Below are 24,177 nucleotides of genomic sequence, written 5' to 3'. Positions count from 1 at the left end.
ATACTTTTACCGACGGTATTAGTAACAGCCGCATTGCCATTGCTAATACTCCATATTTAACCATGCTCGGTAGGGGGGGTGAGGGAATTCTCCTAATGCACTCAAACCCTTCTCATCCTCCCTCTCTCCTTCCCTCCACTCATCGGTGCCCGAACCCCCCTCAACACCCCCAACCCCCTTTCCCTCATCCTCTCCTCTTGTCAGTGCCCAAATGCCCTATCCTCTCGTCGGTGCTTCATCCTCTCACTAGCGCCCAAATGCTCCGTCCCTCCTCATCTCGTCTGTTGCCCAGCTATGCAACCCAAGAGGGGAGGTGAATTGGGTTTCTAAAAATTTTAAGCCCAACAAATAACTTATGAAGAACAAAACAATGGCTTTAAATCAATATTAATTACCTAAAGTAGTATTGCAAGGATATAATAAAGAAATAAGATAAAGCGATAAAGCACACCACAAACACAAGGATTTATAGTGGTTCGGTGCTAACCTTGCACCTACATCCACTCCCCAAGATCCCACTTGGGAATTTCAATCCACTATCCTTTGTATTCAACCCGAATACAAAACGTCGGAAACTCCGACACTAGCTATCCCAAGCTAGAATACAAGACGTCGAAAACTCCGACCCTAGCTATCCCAAGCTAGAACACTTGTTTTTCGGATACAAGCAAACCCAAAACACTCCGATTTCAGGTTCGGATCAACCTTTCCTTGTTTTAAAAATCCTCCAAAAATAAGAGCAAAAACTCACAAAGAGTAAGAATATTTAGAGCACAGATGAATACAATAACAACTCCTTAAATGAGCAAATATAACAATAAAAGCTTTACTCAAATGAAGAACCCCTTTTTCAGATTTTCTCAAGATGAATGAACGGTTGAACGCTTGAGAAGAGGTTGATTGTTGATTGAAGATCTCTTGAAAGCTTTGAACGATCTCTAGATCAAGGTTGAAATGATAGGCGTGAAGAATTCTCTCCTTGAAAGATCTTCCTTTTCTCTTTCACAATCTCTCTGGTATATTGTGGATCCTCTCTCTTTTTCTCTATGGATATTTCGTTGATCTCAGGCTTTTTCTTGCAAATTTTGGATCCTCTCTTCTGTTCTTCTCTTTTTCTTCTTTTTCTCTTTTTCTCTTCGCATTTGATTTCATGTTTGATCCGCTATTTAATCTGTAATTTCTTTCATCATTTAAAGTATTTTGTAGCATTAGAAGCAAGAGAAAATACTTTAGGCAGATAAAGAGCCGTTAGAGGATTTTTAGGAAGCATAAATGACAATTAAAATGGGCAAAAAAATAGCCGTTGCTGACATTTCCCGTCGCAGGGGTCGACTCATGAGTCGACTCATGCTTCAGGGGTCGACTCATGAGTCGACCTCTGTTGCAAAAACCAGAGAATGCTTTTCTGGAATTTCTTGGCTCAAATTAGCAGGGGTCGACTCATGAGTCGACTCATGCCTTGTGGGTCGACTCATGAGTCGACTCACAGGTCGTGCCAAGCCAGAAAACTAGCGTGCCAAGGAGAATTTTTGCGTGCCAATCAGCTCACAGTGCCATGAGTTGACTCATGAGTCGACTCATGCACTTCAAACCTTCATAACTTCAAAAATATAAGTCCAAACACAATAAAATTTTCACCAATAGATTTCAAATCATTTGTTCTACCAAATGATACTATCAAATCAGGATTTTAGTGAAATTATGATTTTGCCCTTGAAGAGCATAAGGACTTTTTCATTTTAAAATTTTGTATCCCTTCAATCTGCTTTGTAATCATCAAAATCAATCTAGGAGCAACAATCTCCCCCTTTTTGATGATGACAAAACATATGAACAAAAATATTTATGTTAATGCATTAATTTCAAAAGAATCCATTATAGGTGTATATGCTTGAAAAGAGTATGATTCTTTTGGCATGTAATATAAATGCAAAAATAGTTTGTCCATTTTCTTAAAGATTTGAAAAGGGTATTAGATCTTTTTGAGTTCAAGATATATCAGAGCAAGAGAAGATAAATAACTTTTTCTATGTATCAGAGCAAAAATAATTTTTACAATGATATCAAAAAAGATTTTATAATGTATCAGAGCAAGAAAATTTTTAATGTATCAGAGAAAATTTCATACAGTATTAGAGCAAATGTTATAATATATTAGAGAAACCTTCACACTGTATCGGATCAAATGTTATCATGTATCAGATCAAGTTGAAAGAAATTGTAGGATGTATCAGAGTAAAACAAATTTCTTATTGATGTATCAAGGTGAGTAAAATTTCAAAAGCAAGTTTGAATATCAGAGCTTATATATAAAAAAAAATACTTATTTGCATTGTACTCATGATTTTGCTTTTGATGGATAACTTTTTGTTAAAGTTCTGTCTGATACCAAATTTTGATACCAAAATTTCTCAAAGTTTTGTTTAATCTTTCAATCCTTGTTTTTGTCTAATTTCTCCAATATTTGTTTAATTTCTTCAATATTTATTTTAATTTAATTTCTCCCCCTTTTTCTCATAATTTAGGGTTTTGCTTTTTGTCTAATTTTAATTTTTGTTTAATTTTAATTTCTCTCCCTTTTTGACATCATCAAACATAGTTAACTCTTCCTTTTCTTTTTCTGAAATATTCTTTAATTTCTTCCTCTTTAGAGTTTTTCACAGATGTTTGCTCCCCCTTAATATAGCAATTATCAATAGCAAACAACAACAAGGAGAAGATAATATTTCAACAGATGTATCGGAGATTGAAATATAACCAGAATATAATCATTACAAAGAGGTAGAAATATAGGTAAAAGATGATTCCATTAATATCATAATTGTTTCAATACATAAAATTCAACCAGCTAAATGTCAATACATGGCCCCAAGGTATAGATCCTAGAACAAGATACTAACTCCTAAGATCTAGATAAGTCAATGATCAGAGTCATCAGATATAGGGTGAGGAGATGATGGATCAGAAGTGCGTCCTCTACCCCGTCTGCCTCTGCCACGAGTAGGAGAACGAGATGAACTGGGAGGCTGAGAACGCTGAGATACTAGGGCTGATACCATGAGTCTGATAGAATCAAGTATGTTCAGTGCTCTGGAAACAGATTGAAGTAGAGCAGTGAACTGGGTGGTAGCATGCTCACTCGATCCTCTGATCTCTTTCCTCAGTAGCTCATATCCACCTTCTAATGCTCCTCTGAGCCTTCCAGCCTCTGCAGTGAGGTCTGTGACCTCAATAGTAGACTCCTGTGGCTGGGGATGGGCCAATGCAAGAACTTGCCCCTGCAAGTCAAGAACTCTGCCAGTAAGTCTCTAGACTGTATCCTCAAGCTGCTGTATCCTGACGGACTGATCTGAAATCATCTGAAATACAGTGGAGATATGGGGAGTAATGGTCTGATCAGAAGAAGTAGCTCCAGGTGCAAAAGAAGTACTACTCCACTGGCTAGACAACAAAGAAGCCACACGCTGAGATATATGCTCGATCTGATCATCAGCCAGTCTGAACTCTGATGGAGGTGCTCTGCTCTCTGGCTGATACACTGGTGTGGGCATCCTAGTAAACTCAGAAGGGCCAGCCTCAGTATCAGGAATGAACTGGGTATCTGGTGAAGCTGCCCTGAAGTCATGTACAGGAGAAGATGGACCTTCTTCTTCTACTCTGCCTTCAGTTCTGTCTTCAGCTCTTTCCTCAGCTCTCTCCTCAGCTCTTTCTTCAGAGCCCTTGATCCAACCACCAACAGTCTTTGTAATTCCCATTCGGTGCAGGCTGTGTTGGTTGAAAGTGTCCACATGTGAGAGCTTGGTAGGTGTCTCCCCCTCACAGCTAACTCCAAACCTCCTAAATACTCTAGTAAGGGCCATACCATAAGGCAAGTGTGCCTTGGATCTGTTCAAAGTTTCTCTCATGGCCTCTATCATAAGTGCAGGGAGGTTTAGGGGGGTCTGAGTGATGATATGAAACATGACACATACATCTCTGCCAGATAGTAAGTCATGTCTACCACTCCTAGGAAAGAATAGTTTTGTCACAATCTGATGCAGGACCCTCATCTCAATGGACAGTAGCTTTGCTTCCAATCTGTTTAAACTTCCTGAAAAATCTTCTCCTAAGATAATTCTGATCCCTTCTTCTTTAATTGGGAGTTTCATATATGAGTATCCTTCACTAGGCAACTGAAGTATCTCTCCCAATATCCTAGAATCCAAACAGATGTCAATCCCCTTTACAGTTGAAGTCACAGACCCGTTTCCATAATTTAGGTTCTGGTAGAACTCTCTGACTAGATCAACATAGGTGACTTCCTTAAGAGAGCAATAAAGTTTCCATCCTTGATTTTTGATCTTGGTAGCAAAAGTAAAGCCTTCTTTCTCAAAGAACCGAAAATCTATATTTTTTTCGGTTTCTACTTTTCTATCAGAAAGAAGATTTACACTGGGGCTTATGAAGGATTGAGAGGGACCTTGAGCAGGTACCGAAACTGGATTGGGAACAGTGGAAGACTGAGCATGCCTTTTCTTTCGGACAATTTCCTCAGGCTCTCGGATTGATTTCCTCCTTTAGGGAAGTTTCATCTTTGGAGCCATATCCAATAAAGTAGCAGACAAGAAGACTTGAATTCAGTGGAGGAGGGATCACAAAAGAGTAAAGAAGAATTTTGGTGGAGAAAAGAAGTGGATTTTGAATGAACGGTGAAGTTCTAGGGCACGTTCCACCCGCGCCTATCACTGCGAGAAAGCACAGACAAATCCTTTTTCAAGGAGGCGATTTTTGGTGGAGAGAAGGAGGGAGAATTGCCTCAGAATTGATCCTTGGATTTGGAGCAAAAAGAGTTGGAGAGGACGGCTTTCGGAAGGAAGACGACGAGAAGATGAGTCGTCTCATAAACAGGGTTTCCCGTTTTAAAAACAATGAACCCGATGGAAGTTGGTGGGATTTACAAGTTTGCCATTGAGTCGACTCATGGGGGTCGACTCATGAAGTTCAGAAAATCAGGAAAAATACATATAAATTCCAGAAAAATTCAAAATTTTGGGAGAAAGAATTTTGCTCAATGATAAGTTTTTAGAGAGATAAAACTGAGCTTTTGGAACCAGGATAGTTGTTGGAAATTGAGTTCTAAGAATATTTGATAATAATTAAGAGAAGTTTAGGCAAATGGATCTAGAATTCCTAAATTTCTCCTAATTTCACAGAATCTATCCTCACTAAGGGCCTTTGTAAAGATATCGGCTAATTGATTTTCAGTGCAAACATATTCAAGAATTATATTTTTGTTTTGAACATGTTCTCTTATAAAATGATGTCTTATTTCAATATGTTTGGATCTTGAGTGTTGTATTGGATTTTTAGATAGATTTATGGCACTTGTATTGTCACATTTTATTGGAGTTTCATTAAGTTTGATTCCAAAATCTTCGAGTTGTTGCTTAATCCACAAGATTTGAGCACAACAACTTCCGGCTGCAATGTATTCGGCCTCAGCCGTAGACAGTGCCACCGAATTTTATTTCTTGCTAAACCATGAGATTAGGTTAACTCCAAGAAATTGGCAAGTTCCACTTGTGCTTTTTCTATCTAATTTACATCCAGCAAAATCAGCATCAGAATATCCTAACAAATTAATTTGTGAGTCCTTAGAGTACCATAACCCTATAGTTTGTGTACCATTTAAGTATCTAAGGATTCTTTTAACAGCATTCAAATGAGATTCCTTAGGATTAGATTGATATCTTGCACATAAGCAAACACTAAACATGATATCAGGCCTACTTGCAGTTAGATATAATAATGAGCCAATCATACCTCTGTAGTATTTTAAGTCTATGCTTTTACCTTCATCATCCTTGTCAAGCTTACTTGAGGGACTCATTGGTGTGCCAATAGGTTTGCAGTTCTCCATTCCAAATCTTTTGAGTAGTTCCTTGGTGTACTTGCTTTGGGTGATGGAGATTTCCTCTTTTGATTGTTTGATTTGGAGTCCGAGAAAGAAAGTGAGTTCTCCCATCATGCTCATCTCGAACTCTCCCTGCATAAGCTTAGCAAAGTCTTGACAAAGGGATTCATTAGTAGACCCAAAAATTATGTCATCAACATAAATTTGTATAATTAGCATATCATTTTGGTTTCTTCTAATAACTAGGGTTGTGTCTACATTGCCTCTTGAGAAACCATTATTTAGTAGAAATTTGCTTAGCCTTTCATACCATGCTCTAGGTGCTTGTTTTAGACCATATAAAGCTTTATTTAATCTAAAGACATGATTGGGAAAAGCATGATTTTCAAATCCAGGGGGTTGTTCTACATATACTTCTTCAGAAATATATCCATTTAAAAATGCACTTTTAACATCTATTTGAAATAGTTTGAATTTCATAAAGCAAGCATAAGCAAGTAGAAGTCTAATGGCTTCTAATCTAGCAACAGGTGCAAAGGTTTCATCAAAATCAATTCCTTCTTCTTGATTATATCCCTTAGCAACCAGTCTTGCTTTATTTCTAATTACATTTCCATGCTCATCTAATTTGTTTCTAAAGACCCATTTTGTGCCAATTATTGAATAATCTTTAGGTCTTTTCACTAAGGTCCAAACATTATTTCTTTCAAATTGACTGAGTTCTTCTTGCATAGCATTAATCCAGTTATGATCATTTTCAGCTTCTTCAAAAGTTTTAGGTTCAAGTTGAGATACAAAAGCACAATGATTAAGTACATCTCTAAGTGAAGAACGTATTTTTACCCCATGCATAAGATTATCGATAATTAATTCCTTAGGGTGGTTGTGAACATACCTCCATTCCTTGGGTAAGTCATTTGTACCTTGAGGTTGTTCTTGAATTTCTTCACCTTTCTCATTTTGTTCATCTTCTTGATCCTTGTCTTCTGGAGTTGCTGAATCTTTCAGAGTGATCTCCTTCATATCTTCTATTAGTGGATCTGCATCATCAACACCCTCATTCTTCCTTGAAGGAGGATCGTTAGATTCATCAAAGACAACATGTATGGACTCCTCAACTACTAAGGTTCTTTTGTTGAACACTCTAAATGCTTTACTAGTGGAGGAGTAACCTAGAAGGATTGCTTCATCTGATTTTGCATCAAATTTACCAAGTTTTTCTTTGCCATTATTTAATACAAAACATCGGCAACCAAAAACATGAAAATAGGCAATATTTGGTTTTCTTCCTTTCCAAAGTTCATAGGGGGTTTTCTTTAAAAATTGTCTTATTAAAGCACGATTTAAAATGTAACAAGCTGTGTTAATAGCTTCCGCCCAAAAATATTTTGGAAGGTTGCTTTCACAGAGCATGGTACGGGCCATTTCTTCTAAGGTTCTATTTTTCCTTTCAACTACCCCATTCTGTTGGGGTGTCCTAGGAGCAGAGAAGTTGTGGCCAATTCCATTTTCATCACAAAAATTTTCAAAGTCATGATTTTCAAATTCTGTTCCATGATCACTTCTAATATTTTGAATTGAAAACCCTTTTTCATTAGTGACTTTTCGATGAAATTTCGTAAAAATTTGAAAAGTTTCATTTTTGTGAGCTAAAAAGAAAACCCAAGTAAAACGAGAGTAATCATCAATTATTACAAATCCATATCGTTTTCCTCCTAGACTAGTGGTTTTAGTTGGTCCAAATAAATCCATATGTAAGAGCTCTAAAGGTCTAGAAGTTGAAATAGTATTTTTGGATTTAAATGATACTCTAGTTTGTTTACCTAATTGGCATGCATCACAAATTCTATCCTTTTCAAAATTCAATTTTGGCAAACCGAGAACTAAATCCTTTTTGATTAATTTTGAAAGAGAATGCATGCTAATATGTGCAAGTCTACGATGCCACAGCCAACTAGTCTCATTTATTTTAGCATTTAAGGAAACTAGGCATTGCATGTCTAATTTAGTTAAATCATTCAAGTCTACCATATAAACATTGCCATGCCTATGTCCTATAAATTTAATGCCATCGTTAATAGGACTCGTCACAATGCATACAGATGATTCAAAACTTACTTTATACCCTTTATCACAGAATTGACTAATGCTGAGTAAGTTATGCTTTAAACCTTTAACAAGTAAAACATTCTCAATGTATTTGGAGGGAGTGATACCAATGTTACCTATCCCGATGATCTTTCCTTTGCCATTATCTCCAAAGGTGACCATCCCTCCATCCTTAGCATCAAGCGTGATGAATTGTGATTCATCACCAGTCATGTGTCTCGAGCATCCGCTGTCAAGATACCATTTCCTGTTTCCTTCTTGGGATGCTAGACACACCTGCAAGCACAGATCAAGTTTCTGTCTTAGGTACCCAAGCTTTCTTGGGTCCTTTCAGGTTAGTCAGAATGGTTCCTTTTGGAACCCATATTTTCTTTGTGTTTGCATATTTGTTAATAAGACATGTGTATGATTTATGTCCTATTCTTCCACATTTAAAACAAGTAATATTTGTAGGCTTTTTGCTTGAATAATTTGCATAAATATCCTTCAAAAATTTTTGTTTCTTCAGGGGTTTATAACCAAGTCCAGCCTTATCATATATAGCTTTCTGATTATCAAGGATCATATTTAGCTTGTTTGAACTTAAGGTGAACTTATCTACTATAGATTTCAGCCTGTTAATTTCATCCTTAAAGTTTTGATTTTCTTGAATCAATGTGAATTTTTCAATTGAAAGAATTTCAGCTTGTTTCACTAAGGACTGATTTTCCAATTTCAGCTCTTTGTTTTTCTTTCCTAGTTTCTTTAATTCATCAATTGAATCATAGAAAGCTTCATGCAATTCTTCAAAAGTAAATTCACTAGTGGATTCAGAAGTTACCTCATTTTCATGTGCCATCAGGCACAGATTGGCTTGTTCGGTTGAGGTTTCCTCGTCGGAGCTTGAGTCATCACTCGCACTCCAGGTCGCCATCATTGCCTTCTTTTTGAATTTCTTTGGACCTTTCTTCAATTGAGGACATTTGGATCTGAAATGTCCTGGCTTCTTGCACTCATAGCATATAGGGGTTTGATCTTTCTCCTTTTCTATGCTTTGATCCCCTTTTGTAAATTTCTTTCTCATCCCCTGTTTCCTTTTTCTTAGAAACTTCTTGAATTTCCGGATGATGAGAGCCATCTCCTCATCCTGATCTTCATCTTCAGAGTCATCTGTTTCATAATCAGGTGAAGTTATGGATTTGAGGGCAATGGTTCTTTTCTTTTTGATTTCATCCTCTTGATGTTGCATCATGCTAAGTTCATGAGTCATCAAGGATCCAAGAAGCTCTTCTAGAGGTAGAGTGTTCAAGTCCTTTGCTTCTTGGATGGCAGTCACCTTGGCTTCCCAAGTTCTTGGCAGTGACCTGAGAATCTTCCTTACAAGTTCACTGTTAGTATAAGATTTGCCAAGACTCTTTAAACCATTGATTATATCAGTAAAACGAGTAAACATAGTAGTTATGGACTCATCATGCTTTATTTTGAACAATTCATATTTATGTACAAGCATGTTTATTTTAGACTCTTTTACTTGATTTGTTCCCTCATGGGTGACTTCTAACCTATTCCATATTTCTTTAGCAGATGCACAAGTAGAAATGCGATTAAATTCACTAGCATCTAGTACACAATAAAGAACATTCATAGCTTTGGCATTTAATTGTGCCAATTTCTTGTCAACCTCATCCCATTCTTTCTCGAATTTAGTTGACTCCTCACCATCTATAATCTTGATGGGTATGTGAGGACCATTCACTATGATACTCCACATATCATAGTCGAGTGCTTGTATGAAAATCTTTATCCGAGCTTTCCAATAGGTGTAATTAGACCCATTGAAAAGTGGAGGTCGGTTTGTTGATTGCCCCTCAGCTAGAGAAGTTCCAACATGGGTTGCCATAGATCTTTGGCTCTTTGATTGTTAGATCAAAGAAGGGCTAGAGCACTGGCTCTGATACCACTTGTTGCCCAACTATGCAACCCAAGAGGGGGGGTGAATTGGGTTTCTAAAAATTTTAAGCCCAACAAATAACTTATGAAGAACAAAACAATGGCTTTAAATCAATATTAATTACCTAAAGTAGTATTGCAAGGATATAATAAAGAAATAAGATAAAGCGATAAAGCACACCACAAACACAAGGATTTATAGTGGTTCGGTGCTAACCTTGCACCTACATCCACTCCCCAAGATCCCACTTGAGAATTTCAATCCACTATCCTTTGTATTCAACCCGAATACAAAACGTCGGAAACTCCGACACTAGCTATCCCAAGCTAGAATACAAAACGTCGGAAACTCCGACCCTAGCTATCCCAAGCTAGAACACTTGTTTTCCGGGTACAAGCAAACCCAAAATACTCCGATTTCAGGTTCGGATCAACCTTTCCTTGTTTTGGAAATCCTCCAAAAACAAGAGCAAAAACTCACAAAGAGTAAGAATATTTAGAGCACAGATGAATACAATAACAACTCCTTAAATGAGCAAATATAACAATAAAAGCTTTACTCAAATGAAGAACCCCTTTTTCAGATTTTCTCAAGATGAATGAACGGTTGAACGCTTGAGAAGAGGTTGATTGTTGATTGAAGATCTCTTGAAAGCTTTGAACGATCTCTAGATCAAGGTTGAAACGATAGGCGTGAAGAATTCTCTCCTTGAAAGATCTTCCTTTTCTCTTTCACAATCTCTCTGGTATATTGTGGATCCTCTCTCTTTTTCTCTATGGATATTTCGTTGATCTCAGGCTTTTTCTTGCAAATTTCGGATCCTCTCTTCTGTTCTTCTCTTTTTCTTCTTTTTCTCTTTTTCTCTTCGCATTTGATTTCACGTTTGATCCGCTATTTAATCTGCAATTTCTTTCATCATTTAAAGTATTTTGTAGCATTAGAAGCAAGAGAAAATAATTTAGGCAGATAAAGAGCCGTTAGAGGATTTTTAGGAAGCATAAATGGCAATTAAAATGGGCAAAAAAATAGCCGTTGCTGATATTTCCCGTCGCAGGGGTCGACTCATGAGTCGACTCATGCTTCAGGGGTCGACTCATGAGTCGACCTCTGTTGCAAAAATCAGAGAATGCTTTTCTGGAATTTCTTGGCTCAAATTAGCAGGGGTCGACTCATGAGTCGACTCATGCCTTGTGGGTCGACTCATGAGTCGACTCACAGGTCGTGCCAAGCCAGAAAACTAGCGTGCCAAGGAGAATTTTTGCGTGCCAATCAGCTCACAGTGCCATGAGTTGACTCATGAGTCGACTCATGCACTTCAAACCTTCACAACTTCAAAAATATAAGTCCAAACACAATGAAATTTTCATCAATAGATTTCAAATCATTTGTTCTACCAAATGATACTATCAAATCAGGATTTTAGTGAAATTATGATTTTGCCCTTGAAGAGCATAAGGACTTTTTCATTTTAAAATTTTGTATCCCTTCAATCTGCTTTGTAATCATCAAAATCAATCTAGGAGCAACATCGTCCCTTCGGCACCCCGCGGCCCCAAGATCGTGTCCATCCACGCCCGCGGCTACCTCGACCCCGTCAGCCCCAATATCATCGGCCCGACCCCGCTGCCCCAAACTCGCATCCCTCCACGCCTGCGGCCGCCCCAACCCCACGGCCCCTGCCTCGTGGCCTCCAACCCCACCGGCCTGACCCCACAACCCTGATCCGCACCACCTTCTCACAGCCATCCCCGCATCTTCATTTCTACGGCTGCATCCCTGAGCCACTGCCCCGGCCCCATTGGTCCGACCCCCGGGGCACCTGAGCCGCCGCCCCTAGCCCACAGTCCTAATCCTGTGGCCCTTGCCCCACCGGCTCGACCCTACGGCCCCGTCCCCGAGCTGACATCCCATCCCCGAGTCACTTTTGCTGTGAGTATTAACAATGGCTATTGCGATCACTAAAAATTAATTTTTTTATTTAAATTATGTTAAGTGTAATTAGATATTAAAAAACTAATTAATTAAATATTAATTTAATTAATTAATTAAGTATTTAATTAATTAATTAATTAGAAGTATGAGACTTGGGTCTCGATATGCAGAGCACTCGGATCAAGGGAAGGTGCCGAGCAACATTGTAAACATAGGGTCAGGGCATGCCCGCACGCTCGGGCCTTGGGTCTCAACTGACGTCCAAGACCTCCAACCCCTTCACACTCAAGCCAAGAAAAGATGCAGATCAACATTGTGAATACAGAGCCGAAGCATGCCCTAAAGAGGCTATGATGACTCGAGGGCTCAGAGAGACGATTAGAAACTCGAGGAGGCTATGATGACTACCTATGCGAGATGCATCTAAAGAGCCTAGAGAGAGATCAATGGAGGTAATGCATTTCTGTTCTTGTTGTTGTAGTTGCAGGCAAGCTTGCATGATCTGTTACATTGTAGACAACCACTTGTAGCCACCTCATGGTTAAAGGTGCAGAGAAACTTGCAATACCTTATGTTCATTGGTAGATCTAAGCCTTTTTCTTTTCCTCTTTCCCTCGTTTACTTTATTGGTCTCTGATTTAAGTACTATTTTTAAGTTTTTATTTTTATTTTTTAAAAAAAATTTTACTCCTAGTTTTCGATTTGTTGGTCCTGTGAATAAAAATAAAATATAAATAAATTAATATAAAATTATTTTAAAAACTAGATAAATTATGTCAACCATAGTTTCTAATCTAACCATTATAATGTTATCTTCTACTCTAAGCATACAAAATACCATATTACTTTTATGAATATGGTATAAAGTTAAGGTATCATGATATACAGTTAAATAAATATGATACATAGTTATTTTATTCTGGTATACCATTAATCTAATATGATACATAGTTATTTTATTCTGATATATAGTTAGTCCAATATGATACATAGTTTTATTTTCAGAGATTATAGATCATATTTTTTCAAAGTCGGAGTCGTCACAGCGGAGGAGAGAGCTCTCATGCAGCTAGCTCGCATAGTTTTGCATCTCTCATACCAGGCGGTAAGCTCTAACACTTTAGATATTTTTATTTATGTTATTTTATCCTTTGCCAACTAATACAACAAGCTTTATATTAGATATTTTATGCTCAGATTCGGACGACAGGGGGTCACCACTGACCCCACTATCACATGCAGCAGTGACTAGCTCCCAGACACAAAGCCGTGGTCAAGGATCCTCCCAGCTTATGGCACCTCTGACTCGATTGGAGGATAGAGAGCTCATCCACATTCAAAACCGCTCGTAGGTACTACAACTTCAATTAATATGTTTAGAATTTAACCATTCTAGAGTTAACATTTATTTTTCAAAATCAATTTTGCAGCACGTTTAGAGAGCCTGGAGTATCTCATGTGGTTACTGGCTTCATCCAATGCTTGATGCCAGGGTCGATGAATGAGTCCTTTAGCTGACCGTCTGGAGCTCGTGATGCAGCCTGAGAGATGTTTTGGATAAGTCAGAAATATTTAATTTTTAAATTTATGATATATTTGTATTCTACTTATTAATACACGCTTTGATTCTATCTTACAGGAGTACTATCGATTTGAGACTCCCCAGGATGAAAAGGCTGGCCTCGGACCTTCGATGAGGTGGCCACATGGAGGCTCCGAGATGGCCTCTACAGCCTCAAGCAGTCCACCATGAAGTATTTTGGTTCTTAGTCACCATCGGATTGGAGGTCCTACATGGATCACTGGATGTGGACGGACGTATGGGAGACCCTCTGTGACCAGTGGAGCAGCAAGGAGTACTCCAGTAGGTGGCAGAGTATTCGACAGAATTGGATCACCCAACAGGATCCGATCAAGCATACAGGCAGTTCCATCGGCACACATATTGTAACGCCCCAACCCAACTTGTTGGATCCGAAATCATGCGACCCAAAAATGCCTAGGCTTAGTTGTTGGTAGTAGCCCATGAAGTTATTATAAACCCCACTTAAATTTCTACCCCACCAATGTGGGACTATCACAATCTCCCCCCACTTAAATTCCTGACATCCTCGTCAGGGCCCACTTGGCCCCAGTATCCCCTCCCAGTATATATTCCTGTGAGACTCTGGAGGCAAGCCCACCACACCACTGTCATTATCCTCGGTGGTCAACCTCCTCCCGTCGGATCGAGGGTACCTCATCGAGATGCACAGTCTATTCCAACATGGTCCCACATGATAGTACCCTCAGGAGTGACTCTGATACCATTTGTAATGCTCCAACCCAAATTGTTGGATCTGAAACTATGTGGCCCAAAAATGTCTAGGCCCAGTTGTTGGTAGTAGCCCATGTAAATTATTATAAACCCCATTTAAATTCCTACCTCATCGATATGGGACTATCACACATGTTGTGGCCGACAGACTGATAAAAAAGATATACCAAAACTCTTTACTAAAATTATAAAAACTTTATATGTATACTTTAATTAATTTAATTTTATTATTTACTTATTATAGATATGACAGCTGGATCATCCACTAGGCCAGCTGTGGTTGTGGGAGGCTATACATCAGTCTAAGAAGATTGGTGATTACTTAAATTCTAGATCGCGATAGATCACGGTAAGAATTTCAAACTATAAGTTGTTACAAGATCTGATATATATATATTAGAACTAATATATTTTTTAACTATGTAGGTAGATTATGTGGAGTACGTCGTTACGTGGCATGGCAATGACCCGCCCACTCAGTCCCTCCTTGACCTTGAGGGATGGCTCAGGGTCATCGGAGGGGTGAGCAGGAGTTGGGTCATAGGATTCGATGATAGCTTCGAACCTCTAGCGGCTTGATACTATTCGACGTCCTCACAGGCCTCGACGTCCCAAGCTTGGAGCGATGTGCACGTGGAGGAGGTCGTGCAAAGATTTTTGAGCCAATGATCTCAGAGCTTCCTAGATGTCATCCGCAATATGGTCATGGAGATTCTTCAGAATCCACAGCTGCACGATCAGCTAGGCTTGTTATCCCAGCCATCACATCAGGTAATTCTATTAGTAAACTCTTTTACTTGTTTAAAATTTTTATATTTAGAAACTTCACATATTTAAGCTTAAGTTAGAAAAGTAGATCTAGGAGCTAAAAATTCAATCTAACTATCTAATTAATGAGCCAGAGATATCTAAAGCTCCATATCATTGAATAAAATATGTAAAAATAATCTATTCAAAAATCGAAGAAGTATATCGAAAGATACACCTTCGTATCGAAATTTAAATCCAAAAAAGAGATTTAAGGGATAAAAATTCAATCTAATGATCCAAACGATGGACCGAAGGTATCTATAGCTCCGTATCATCGAATAAAATATATAAGAATAATCTGTTTAAGAATCAAAATAGTATATCGAAATATATACCTCCACATTGACATATACACTTTTGTATCGAAACTTATTAATAATTTAGGAATAGAATCTAGGCGATAAAATTTAATCTAACTATCCAAATGATAGGCCAGAGGTGTCTATAGCTCTGTGTTATCGAATGAAATATGTAGAAATAATCTATTCGAGAATCAGAATAATATATTAAAATATAAATTTTTGTATCAATACATATGCTTTCGTATTGAAACTTAATAATAATATTTTTTTTTATTTCAAGATGCTGAGACATCCGGCTCCCATCCACCAGCTACTGAAAAGGAGCAGAAGGATGAGGAGGAGGAGGATGAGGAGGATCTGGACTGATTTTTTTTTTATTTTGATGTATTATATTTTTTAATACTGCATATAAAATTATATAATTTATACTTTTAATATAATATAATTAATTTTTTATTTATAATTATCTTATTTTCTTTGGATTTTAATTATAATAGGTGTTAGAAATCATAATTGATTGTGATTAATTATTATATTTTTTTTAAAAAAATAAAATTAACTATTATCGATGGCATTAGTGATGGCTTTAACCATCGCTAATAATAAAATATTATTATAAAATTTTAAAAAAATAAAATTAACTATTATCGATGGCTAAAGCAACTGATTTAACCATCACTAATAATTATTAGCGATGGCATTAGCGATAAAAAAGCCATCGTGAATTGATTTTAAATTTTTTTAAAAAATTTTATTTAAAAATAAAAAATAAATAGCAATAAAATTTAGCCGTCGCTAATAGTCTTATTACTGATGTCTAAAAATTTCATTGCTAATAATGATAATTAGCGATTAAGAGCTTTTTGACCATCAATTAGCGATGGAAAGCCATCGCTAATAGTATTAGTAATGGCAAATCGATTATTAGCGACAGCAAATCGATTATTAATGATGGTAATTAATCGTTGCTAATAGTCAAATTTTTTATTGTGACAGAAGCTTTCAACAAGCTTCTAATCCTTCAGTACCATTTTCTTTACAATTATAACCATTCTATCATAATAATTGACCATCATATTAAATTTGACCTTCAAGTTCCACAACTTTGACACAACTGATAATATAGTATGTATTTCACATTCCGACCATAGTGGTTCATTAGTATCTCTCAGCATATGATAAAAATCACCACTATCAACTTTTGAATTGTTCTCCATATCCCAGTTAAACTCAGGACCAGCCACATCCATAATCATGTCTACTATTCTATCTATGTCTCTATCTTGCTCACTTGTAATCTTTGCAACTGTCTCCCACGTCTCTCCATATAGATATCAATACTTGTAGTTGGACATAAATCTATTCCTATATAAATAGACAGTCATTGTATCCTCATCAAGTATTTTTCTATTACCACATCCTTTACAAGGACAATGAGCCCATGCTTGAAGTAAGAGTGCCACATTCCCAAAAGCATAGTTACAAAAGTACTCTTCATCCTCTCTATATTCAATAAAAATCATCCCGTCGACTACTCGACTATCCATCCAACTACAATCTATGGTACACTATCAAAAGATTCTATATATACAAATACAAGGTAATTACTAAATGATTATTTTATCATTTCGAATAGCTTATATAATAAAACATCAACTAATAGGTATAAAAGATCCTATCCCATTCAAGAATTGCATTAATTCTATAAGTCAATTACAATAATCAAACAATATGCAAGAAAGGGTGAAAGAATTTTTGACAGTATTTTTTCTTAGTTCTCCCCACATGACTTAAAATGTGTGAAGAGAACTAAAAGAAAATACTGTCCGAAATTTTTTTTGAACCTTCAACATATCGTTTGATTACTATAATGATCTATAGAATTAATTATATTTTTCAAACTATCTATATGGGACAATCAATTGATCAATATACATAATTATTTCATCTATATAAAAATTATAATATATAAATATCATAGAAGATGTACATTAATCAAAAGATGGATCTATGGTTCTATGAAATGCAATATTTTTGAACTTTTTAACTTAGGGTGTTCGAAAGTATCAAGCAACATTATAAACGGAGAAGATCGGGACGTGCATCCCGTGCATACATACTTGGGGCATACCAGACGACTAGGCTACGAGCCCTGCACACCAAGGATTGCCGTCCAAGATAGCCAGGTTGTGAATCCCATACTGATGGGCCGAGTTGGGGCAACTACGAAGGTGACCCCCTAGCACCCCAGTAGGGCATCTAAATAAATCCCACTACAATGGTTCCAAAGTATCAAGCAACAATACAAATGGGGATGGCTGGGACGTGCATCCTGCACACACAGTCTTCGACCACAGGACGACCAGACTGTGTGACCCGTGCACTAGGGACTATCACCCAAGACAGTCAGATCGTGCATCCCATGTCGATGGGCTGAGCCAGGGCATCCACGGAGGTAGTACTCCTGCCACCCCAATAGAGCATCCAGACAAATCACACTTCGGGGATTTCAAAATACCAAGCAGTATTGTAAATGGGGAGGGCCGAGATGTGGATCTCATGCACAAATTAAATTCAAACATTATTAATTTAAATAAACATCATAAATTTAAATATAAATATAAAAAGTGGAAGAGGAGGGAACGGCGTTTGGCAATGGCTCCATGAACACCGCCATCGCTAATACTCAGCAAGGGAGGAGGGAATGGTGAGGGGAGATGGCGAGGGCATGGGGACGACGGATCCAATGCGTGAACTGTAGATCCGATACCGAGGATGATGGATCTGGCATGGGGGATGGTGGATCCAATGCCAGGATGGCAAATCGATCTGGCCTGGGGATGATGGCATGGGGATTGGGCTGTGGAGACAAAGGCTCTGGTAGGCTTCGATGGTGCATCAAGGGAAGAACAAGGGAGGTGAGGGTTTGGGGACTGCAGATCTTGTGTGGGATGTTAAAAAATATATCTTGAGATTCGATCTATAAAGAGCTCATAGCGAGGTCCAGGATGATGAATGGAGTCCAACGAGCCTAAGATCATTCCAAACGGAGTCTACATAAAGAAACTACACATGAAAGAAGGCCAAGGCATGGTGGCATGGCCCACGGGCCGACGGAGGCTGGCGACAGTGCAGCCAGGCTCGGTAGTGCGGCCCAGCATGCGGGTGCGGCCCGGACCCAGGTGGGCACATGCGTGGGCCGACCCAGTGGACGCGCAGGCATGCGGCCCACAGTGCACAACAGCATGCGGTGTACCACGGTCCACCATGGATCGCATTCTATGGAGAGGCACGTGGACCGCGCGCCCATTTCTCTGGTGTTTCATGCAGTCCATGGTGGACCGACGGCATTTCGAAGGGCATTTTTCGCAATCTTTGGAGATTTTCATGGATCGGGTTATCAGATGCACGATCCTACTGCGGCTGGGGGCTTGCGGGTGCGATCCAGTAGTTCAGGAGGTTATGGGGTGCTATCAGAAGTCTTGTTATGCCTTGGACTCAGGATTGAACATGGATTTTGGGCTTTAAGAGGCCAATGGTGAAACAGAACCAGAGGGTATAGCCGAGAAGGGTCTCAGGCAGCAACAATGCACGACAGAGAATCATGAGCGAAGGCATCAGTGCATGGGAGGCTCGAACAGCAGTCGAGAGGAGTTCGACAGGCACCAAGTACATGCAGTGGGCAGAGCAGATCCCGCAGAGCATCGACAGGAGATCGGGGGCAGAGCAAAGCAGCTGTGGAGAGGCATGATATAGCGATTCGCTCCACAGAAAGTATCAAGAGACGTCGAGGATCTTGGTACTACCAGACCTGTGAGAGGGATTCCTTGGGGGATTTTGAGAGAGCTTTTATGAGAGTAGCTTCTAATTGATAGAAGGTTGTGTACAGATAGTTGAGAGTGGGTATTCTCTTCTTGTGCTTGTATTCTCTTTCCTAGTGAAGCTTGTATATCCTGTGGAGGAAGCACTTGGGCTGTTCCATATAGGAGGTGGATCCGATGCGACGATAGTGGATTCAGCATAGGGATGACGGCACGCGGACAAGGGCTCCGACAAGCTTCTGATGGTGCAGCAGGGGAAGAATAGGGGAGGCGGGGGTGCGGGGATAGCAGATCCGACATGAGGGATGGCAGATCCGGTATGGGGATGGTGGATCCGGTGTAGGGATGGTGGCTCTGGCATGGTTCCGACAAGTGATGATGAAAAAAGGGGGACCAAAGGTGGGGGAAGAGTGGGGGATGCGGGGGAGCAACGAAAAAAAATCGATCAGGAAAGGAAAGGTTTTTAGGGCTCTACATTAGTAACGGCAAACTTGCATAGCTAAAATCATCGTTATTAACTAATAAATATTTAAAATTTAAGATTTATAGTGATGACAAAGCTATCGCTAATAGATCTCGATCTTTTAACGATAATTTTTTTCGATCGTAATTATTTATCGATAAATATGGCTATTAGTGACGATGATTTACTATCACTAATAGCCATCGCTAATACAACATATTCTTGCAGTAGGGTGGCTGGGTCACCAAGATAGGATGGGGGGTTGATGTAAATAAGAGAGAGAGAGAGGGGTGCGGAGAGTGGGGACCTGTCGGGCCACTATAGCGGTGCAGCACCACTTGGATAGTAGGGTGGCCGTTCATCGGGTGGGGGGTGGGGGGATGTAAACGAGAGAGAGAGAGGGTGGGAGGGGGGTTTGATGTAAACGAGAGAGAGAAAGAGATAGATTTAAATTTATTTAAATAAAAAATATTATCAAAACGGATTCGGGATGGAGCACGCCATTATCCGTACCTAATCTAAATCTGCTTTAGATATTTTTTTCTAAAATGCATACCCGCCCCACCTCTTAATCGGATTAGATAAAATTCACTCCATTTCATTCGGGTTGGATTGGATACCCACTGGATCAGAAAAAATTACCATCCCTATACTTAAGATACCCAAAGTTGTCAAATGATAAGAATTATACACTTGTGATATGAGTGCAATACTACGAAATACTTTTGAGAATGCATATGTATGGTAAAGAAAGCAACAAATACACGTACAGAGCAGTGGAAATTTTTACTATAACATTAAGGTGCATATGGTTCACGACAAAAATTGAAATTGGAATCAAAATCGAAATGAATTGGAATGAATTAGAATGGAATCCAAATGATCATATTCTCTCTGATGTATTTGGTTGGTGATCGAAATCAAAATTAGAATTGGAATGAAATTTAAATATTAAAGAAAAATAAAGATTAGATTTTAGAATATTGAACCATTCCAATTTTTTCTCTTAAATCCGAATGGAAGTGAAAATTTTTCCAAACTAAATGGCTGAAATGAGAACCACTCATTCCCGTTAATTTCCACTTTATAGTCCAACTCATCCCTGCGAAATATGCTCTAAAAGTTCGTTGGATGGTATATGATGATACCTTGCTTCAAATAAGATTCAAATACAGGACTTATCACGATTGCAAGGATAACGAGCACCATTTTTTTTAGATCATTAATGTTTCTTCTTGCTGAAAGAGCAGAAAGATTAATTGATCGGCCTTATAAATGACTTTTGGTCCATTCTTCTGGCGGGTACAATACAATCACAGTGACATCAAGACATCATGATTTCAAATTATCAAGTGATTTTGTGCAGAAATTTTAGTACAGTATCGCAAATAGCTGGCGTTCTTTATTAGGTTAATCAAGGTTGATCATTATCTAAAAAACATGCATTGCAAGTTGGAAGAACCCGAAACGTTTCCATTCAAATCGAAGTAATTGGGCTCCTTACCATCCACGTATCCCTAATCTCCGGCAAGCCACCTCAACGTCTCCGACTACGGCAAGATAAACCTCTCTCGATCACTGCACCGCCCAACTAGATGGTTTATCCGCCACGTAGCCCTTTTCCCGTGCTACGTGGTTCTTGCTTTTTCCACCTGTCTGATAGCTTCTTTACCACGTCGCGGCACGACGTATCCCCCCCTCGCTTATATATAGACTGGCCATTGCAGAAGTAATCCTCACCGATTGTTCTGTCGATCAGTGATAAAAGAAACGAGGAACGGACATAAAGATGCAACCCGTGATGCAAACCGGGAAGAGCGCCATGGCGGCCACAAAGGAGAAGGTGGGCAACGTCGCCGCCTCCGCCAAGGCTGGCATGGAGAAGACCAAGGCCACAGTCGAGGAAAAGGTCAGTCACACACGTCCGCTCTTGCTCCTCGTTTTGTTCCGGTGTAGACGTGGGGTATGTGTTAGACTTTGCTTATCATCACCTTAGGTGATGATATCCTGTGGGCACCAGCTTGCCGTTTGATCTTCGGGTGGCAAGCTCTAATATTGTTGTTGCATGGATTCTCTAACATCTCATGATGTGAACCGAATCGGTCCCCACATTCTAACAGCTTCCATGGATGAGATGGACGGCCCTCAAACACCTCTTCCCAGTTTAGTGGTTCCATCCTGTCACAAGTACACCAAGGACATTTAAATGGTTACAGTGTTCGGTTGCTATGTCATTGCAATCACTAACTAACAGTAAATGGTCGTTACTAGTTCTTTTCAGTGTTTAGAGCATAAAATCTTGTTTTTTATATATAGAAAATTTCCTGAAAGCTCGGGGGATGATATGAAAATAAGACATCATATGTATAATCTATGAGCGGTGATTTGTGGTATGACGCTATTATTTTGCTGTCATTATGTATTGTTATTATTGATTGTGAACGTTGGACCGAGAGATATTTTCCTTGACTTAACTATGTTGACCGGCTCTTGTTGCTGGGAACCAGATGGAGAAGATGAAGACGCGCGATCCTGCAGAGAAGGGGGCGGCGGAGCAGCGGAAGAATGAGAGAATCGAGGAGGCGGAGGCCGAGAAGCAAGCCGCCAAGGAGGAGAACGCGGCCGTCAGGGACCAGGTCCGCGCCTCTGCCGCCGGCAGCGTCGCGGGCTATCCCAGTGGACAGACCGGGGTGGTGACCGGGCACCACCACTCCGGCGGTCACGGGAGCAGCACGGGTTCCGCTTTCTAAGCCTGGCCCGACCGGGCTCCGGTCCGGCCGCGCTTGAGCACAGAACCGAACAAATTAAAGCTTCGGTCTTTTTAGGTGGGCTTTGTTCCCTGGCTCATCAAGAATGTGTTTGGTTTGGTTTGGTTGTTTCTCTTCATCTCGGTCTTTGTGTGCGCATGCGCGTGTTTTAGGATATGATGAATGGCTGCTGTTTTTAAATAAGTCATGGATTATAAATTGTATCTGCCAATGGTTCTGTGAAGCAATCGTATTGGTGTTTTGTAATTGAAAAATAAGCATATTTGGTTCTACCAAGTATATCTTAGACTAATCTTTTTTTTTTTTTTTTCCCTTCGAACGAGCAAATATTGTAAACTAATGATTAAAGTAAGTTTTTTTTCATTCAAAATTTTCAGCTCAACTGTTGTATATCCGGACCTCGGCCTCGGCCTAACAATCCCATCACCACCAAATTAGTCAAAGTCGAACTACCGTAGATGTGGTGATTGCCTAATATGACCGGTTGGGTTAGCAGCAATTTTTATTTTTTTGTATCAATTTTTATTTTTCAGCCTAATTCCATTTCATCTCAAAGGATGATCTATTTCATTTTGCCGACTTACTTCGATAAGGAAGAAAATAAATATCCGCTTTGCAGATTCCAGTGTCTCGATCTAGACGACCTATTAGATCGATAGTAGGTCGTCTATAGCCGATCTATTTTTTTCACTAATAAATTCATCTTTCTTCCAATTACGAAAGTTCAAATAATGTAAGATTTTTTTACGAGTAAATCTTTCGTAAAAAGAAAATCTATCAATGCGACAAATTCAAAAATTGTTAGGATTCTGGGACGGATCCGTCTCAAATTTTTTTCCTATAAATTAATGGATCTAGGACTCTCCAAGATACGCAATTGAATTTTCGTTTTCTCTTTTCATCGTTCTTCATCTTTTAATTTGAGCGTCAGAGAGTCTGTACTGGAGAACACCATCTTGATGTAGACTTGTTTTGTAAGTGCCATGGTGAAGATCTATCGATGGGTTCCACATCGATTACATCTATCTTGATATTCAAACTTAAATGGGGAGATTTTTTTTTAATAATAGATGATATGATAATTTTTTGTTAAATGATCCAAAATATATACGATAGAACGATTCTCCTGTTACGGGCTTAAAAATAACAGGAAGTTGAAGCAGGGGGACGGGCACTTGGACATTGTTCGTGCTCTGCGTGGATCTCAAAGAAGTATGGATCTCTTCATTCTCCATGAACACAGGTTTCGAGGCGTTCATTGCACGATCCAACGGTGGATTTGTGTGGGGAATCCTCCTCTCGCGAAATAGAATGAAAAGTTGCGTGGATGGGATACAATCACAATTCATTGCACCACGTCATGGTTTTCATGCCGCATCACCATCGTAGTTGGACGACTTTATCATCAATTCATAGCCATTGCTACAAAATGAGTTTTCAACTATATGCTTTCAACTTTAATGTTGCATTTATACTTGCTAATTGCCAAGATGTTTCCAACTTAACAGTTGAATATGAGATTTTTTCGGTTAGGTACGAGTTATCACCACTAAATTCTCAAGTGATATGGCACCCAAACGTTGGTGGCTAAGTATGGTAGGGTTGGTGGTGCTAGTTAGGCGCTGCCAATGCTCATTTAATCGTTGATTTCCGTATTTATCGGAGACCTCAGCCGTGTTCAATAAGAGGTGATCCAAATATTTTCCTAATCAAAATTTAAAGGAGTTGGGATGGTGATGTGCAACCAAACTCTTTAAAAGACAACTCCAGACTAAGTCAAAGTAATTGAAAATATTTGAATTACCAACACATGCTCGGAATCAACAGTTGAA

General features: G+C 39.1%; 1 protein-coding gene across 1 annotated transcript; it reads left to right on the top strand.

Annotated features, from left to right (window-relative positions):
• The first annotated feature begins 21,307 nt into the window (after positions 1 to 21,307).
• Positions 21,308 to 22,617, top strand: LOC105061228 (protein LE25). Its single transcript, XM_010945209.2, has 2 exons — positions 21,308 to 21,486; positions 22,085 to 22,617. The coding sequence occupies exons 1-2, from the start codon at positions 21,367 to 21,369 to the stop codon at positions 22,325 to 22,327; spliced, it is 363 nt and encodes a 120-aa protein (XP_010943511.1). The 5' UTR covers positions 21,308 to 21,366; the 3' UTR covers positions 22,328 to 22,617.
• The last annotated feature ends 1,560 nt before the right edge of the window (positions 22,618 to 24,177 follow it).

Source organism: Elaeis guineensis, chromosome 1, assembly GCF_000442705.2.
Source record: "Elaeis guineensis isolate ETL-2024a chromosome 1, EG11, whole genome shotgun sequence".
Classification (NCBI taxonomy): domain Eukaryota; kingdom Viridiplantae; phylum Streptophyta; class Magnoliopsida; order Arecales; family Arecaceae; genus Elaeis; species Elaeis guineensis.
The sequence above is the reverse complement of the archived record's forward strand: the minus strand, read 5'-3'. Positions and strand labels throughout refer to the sequence as shown.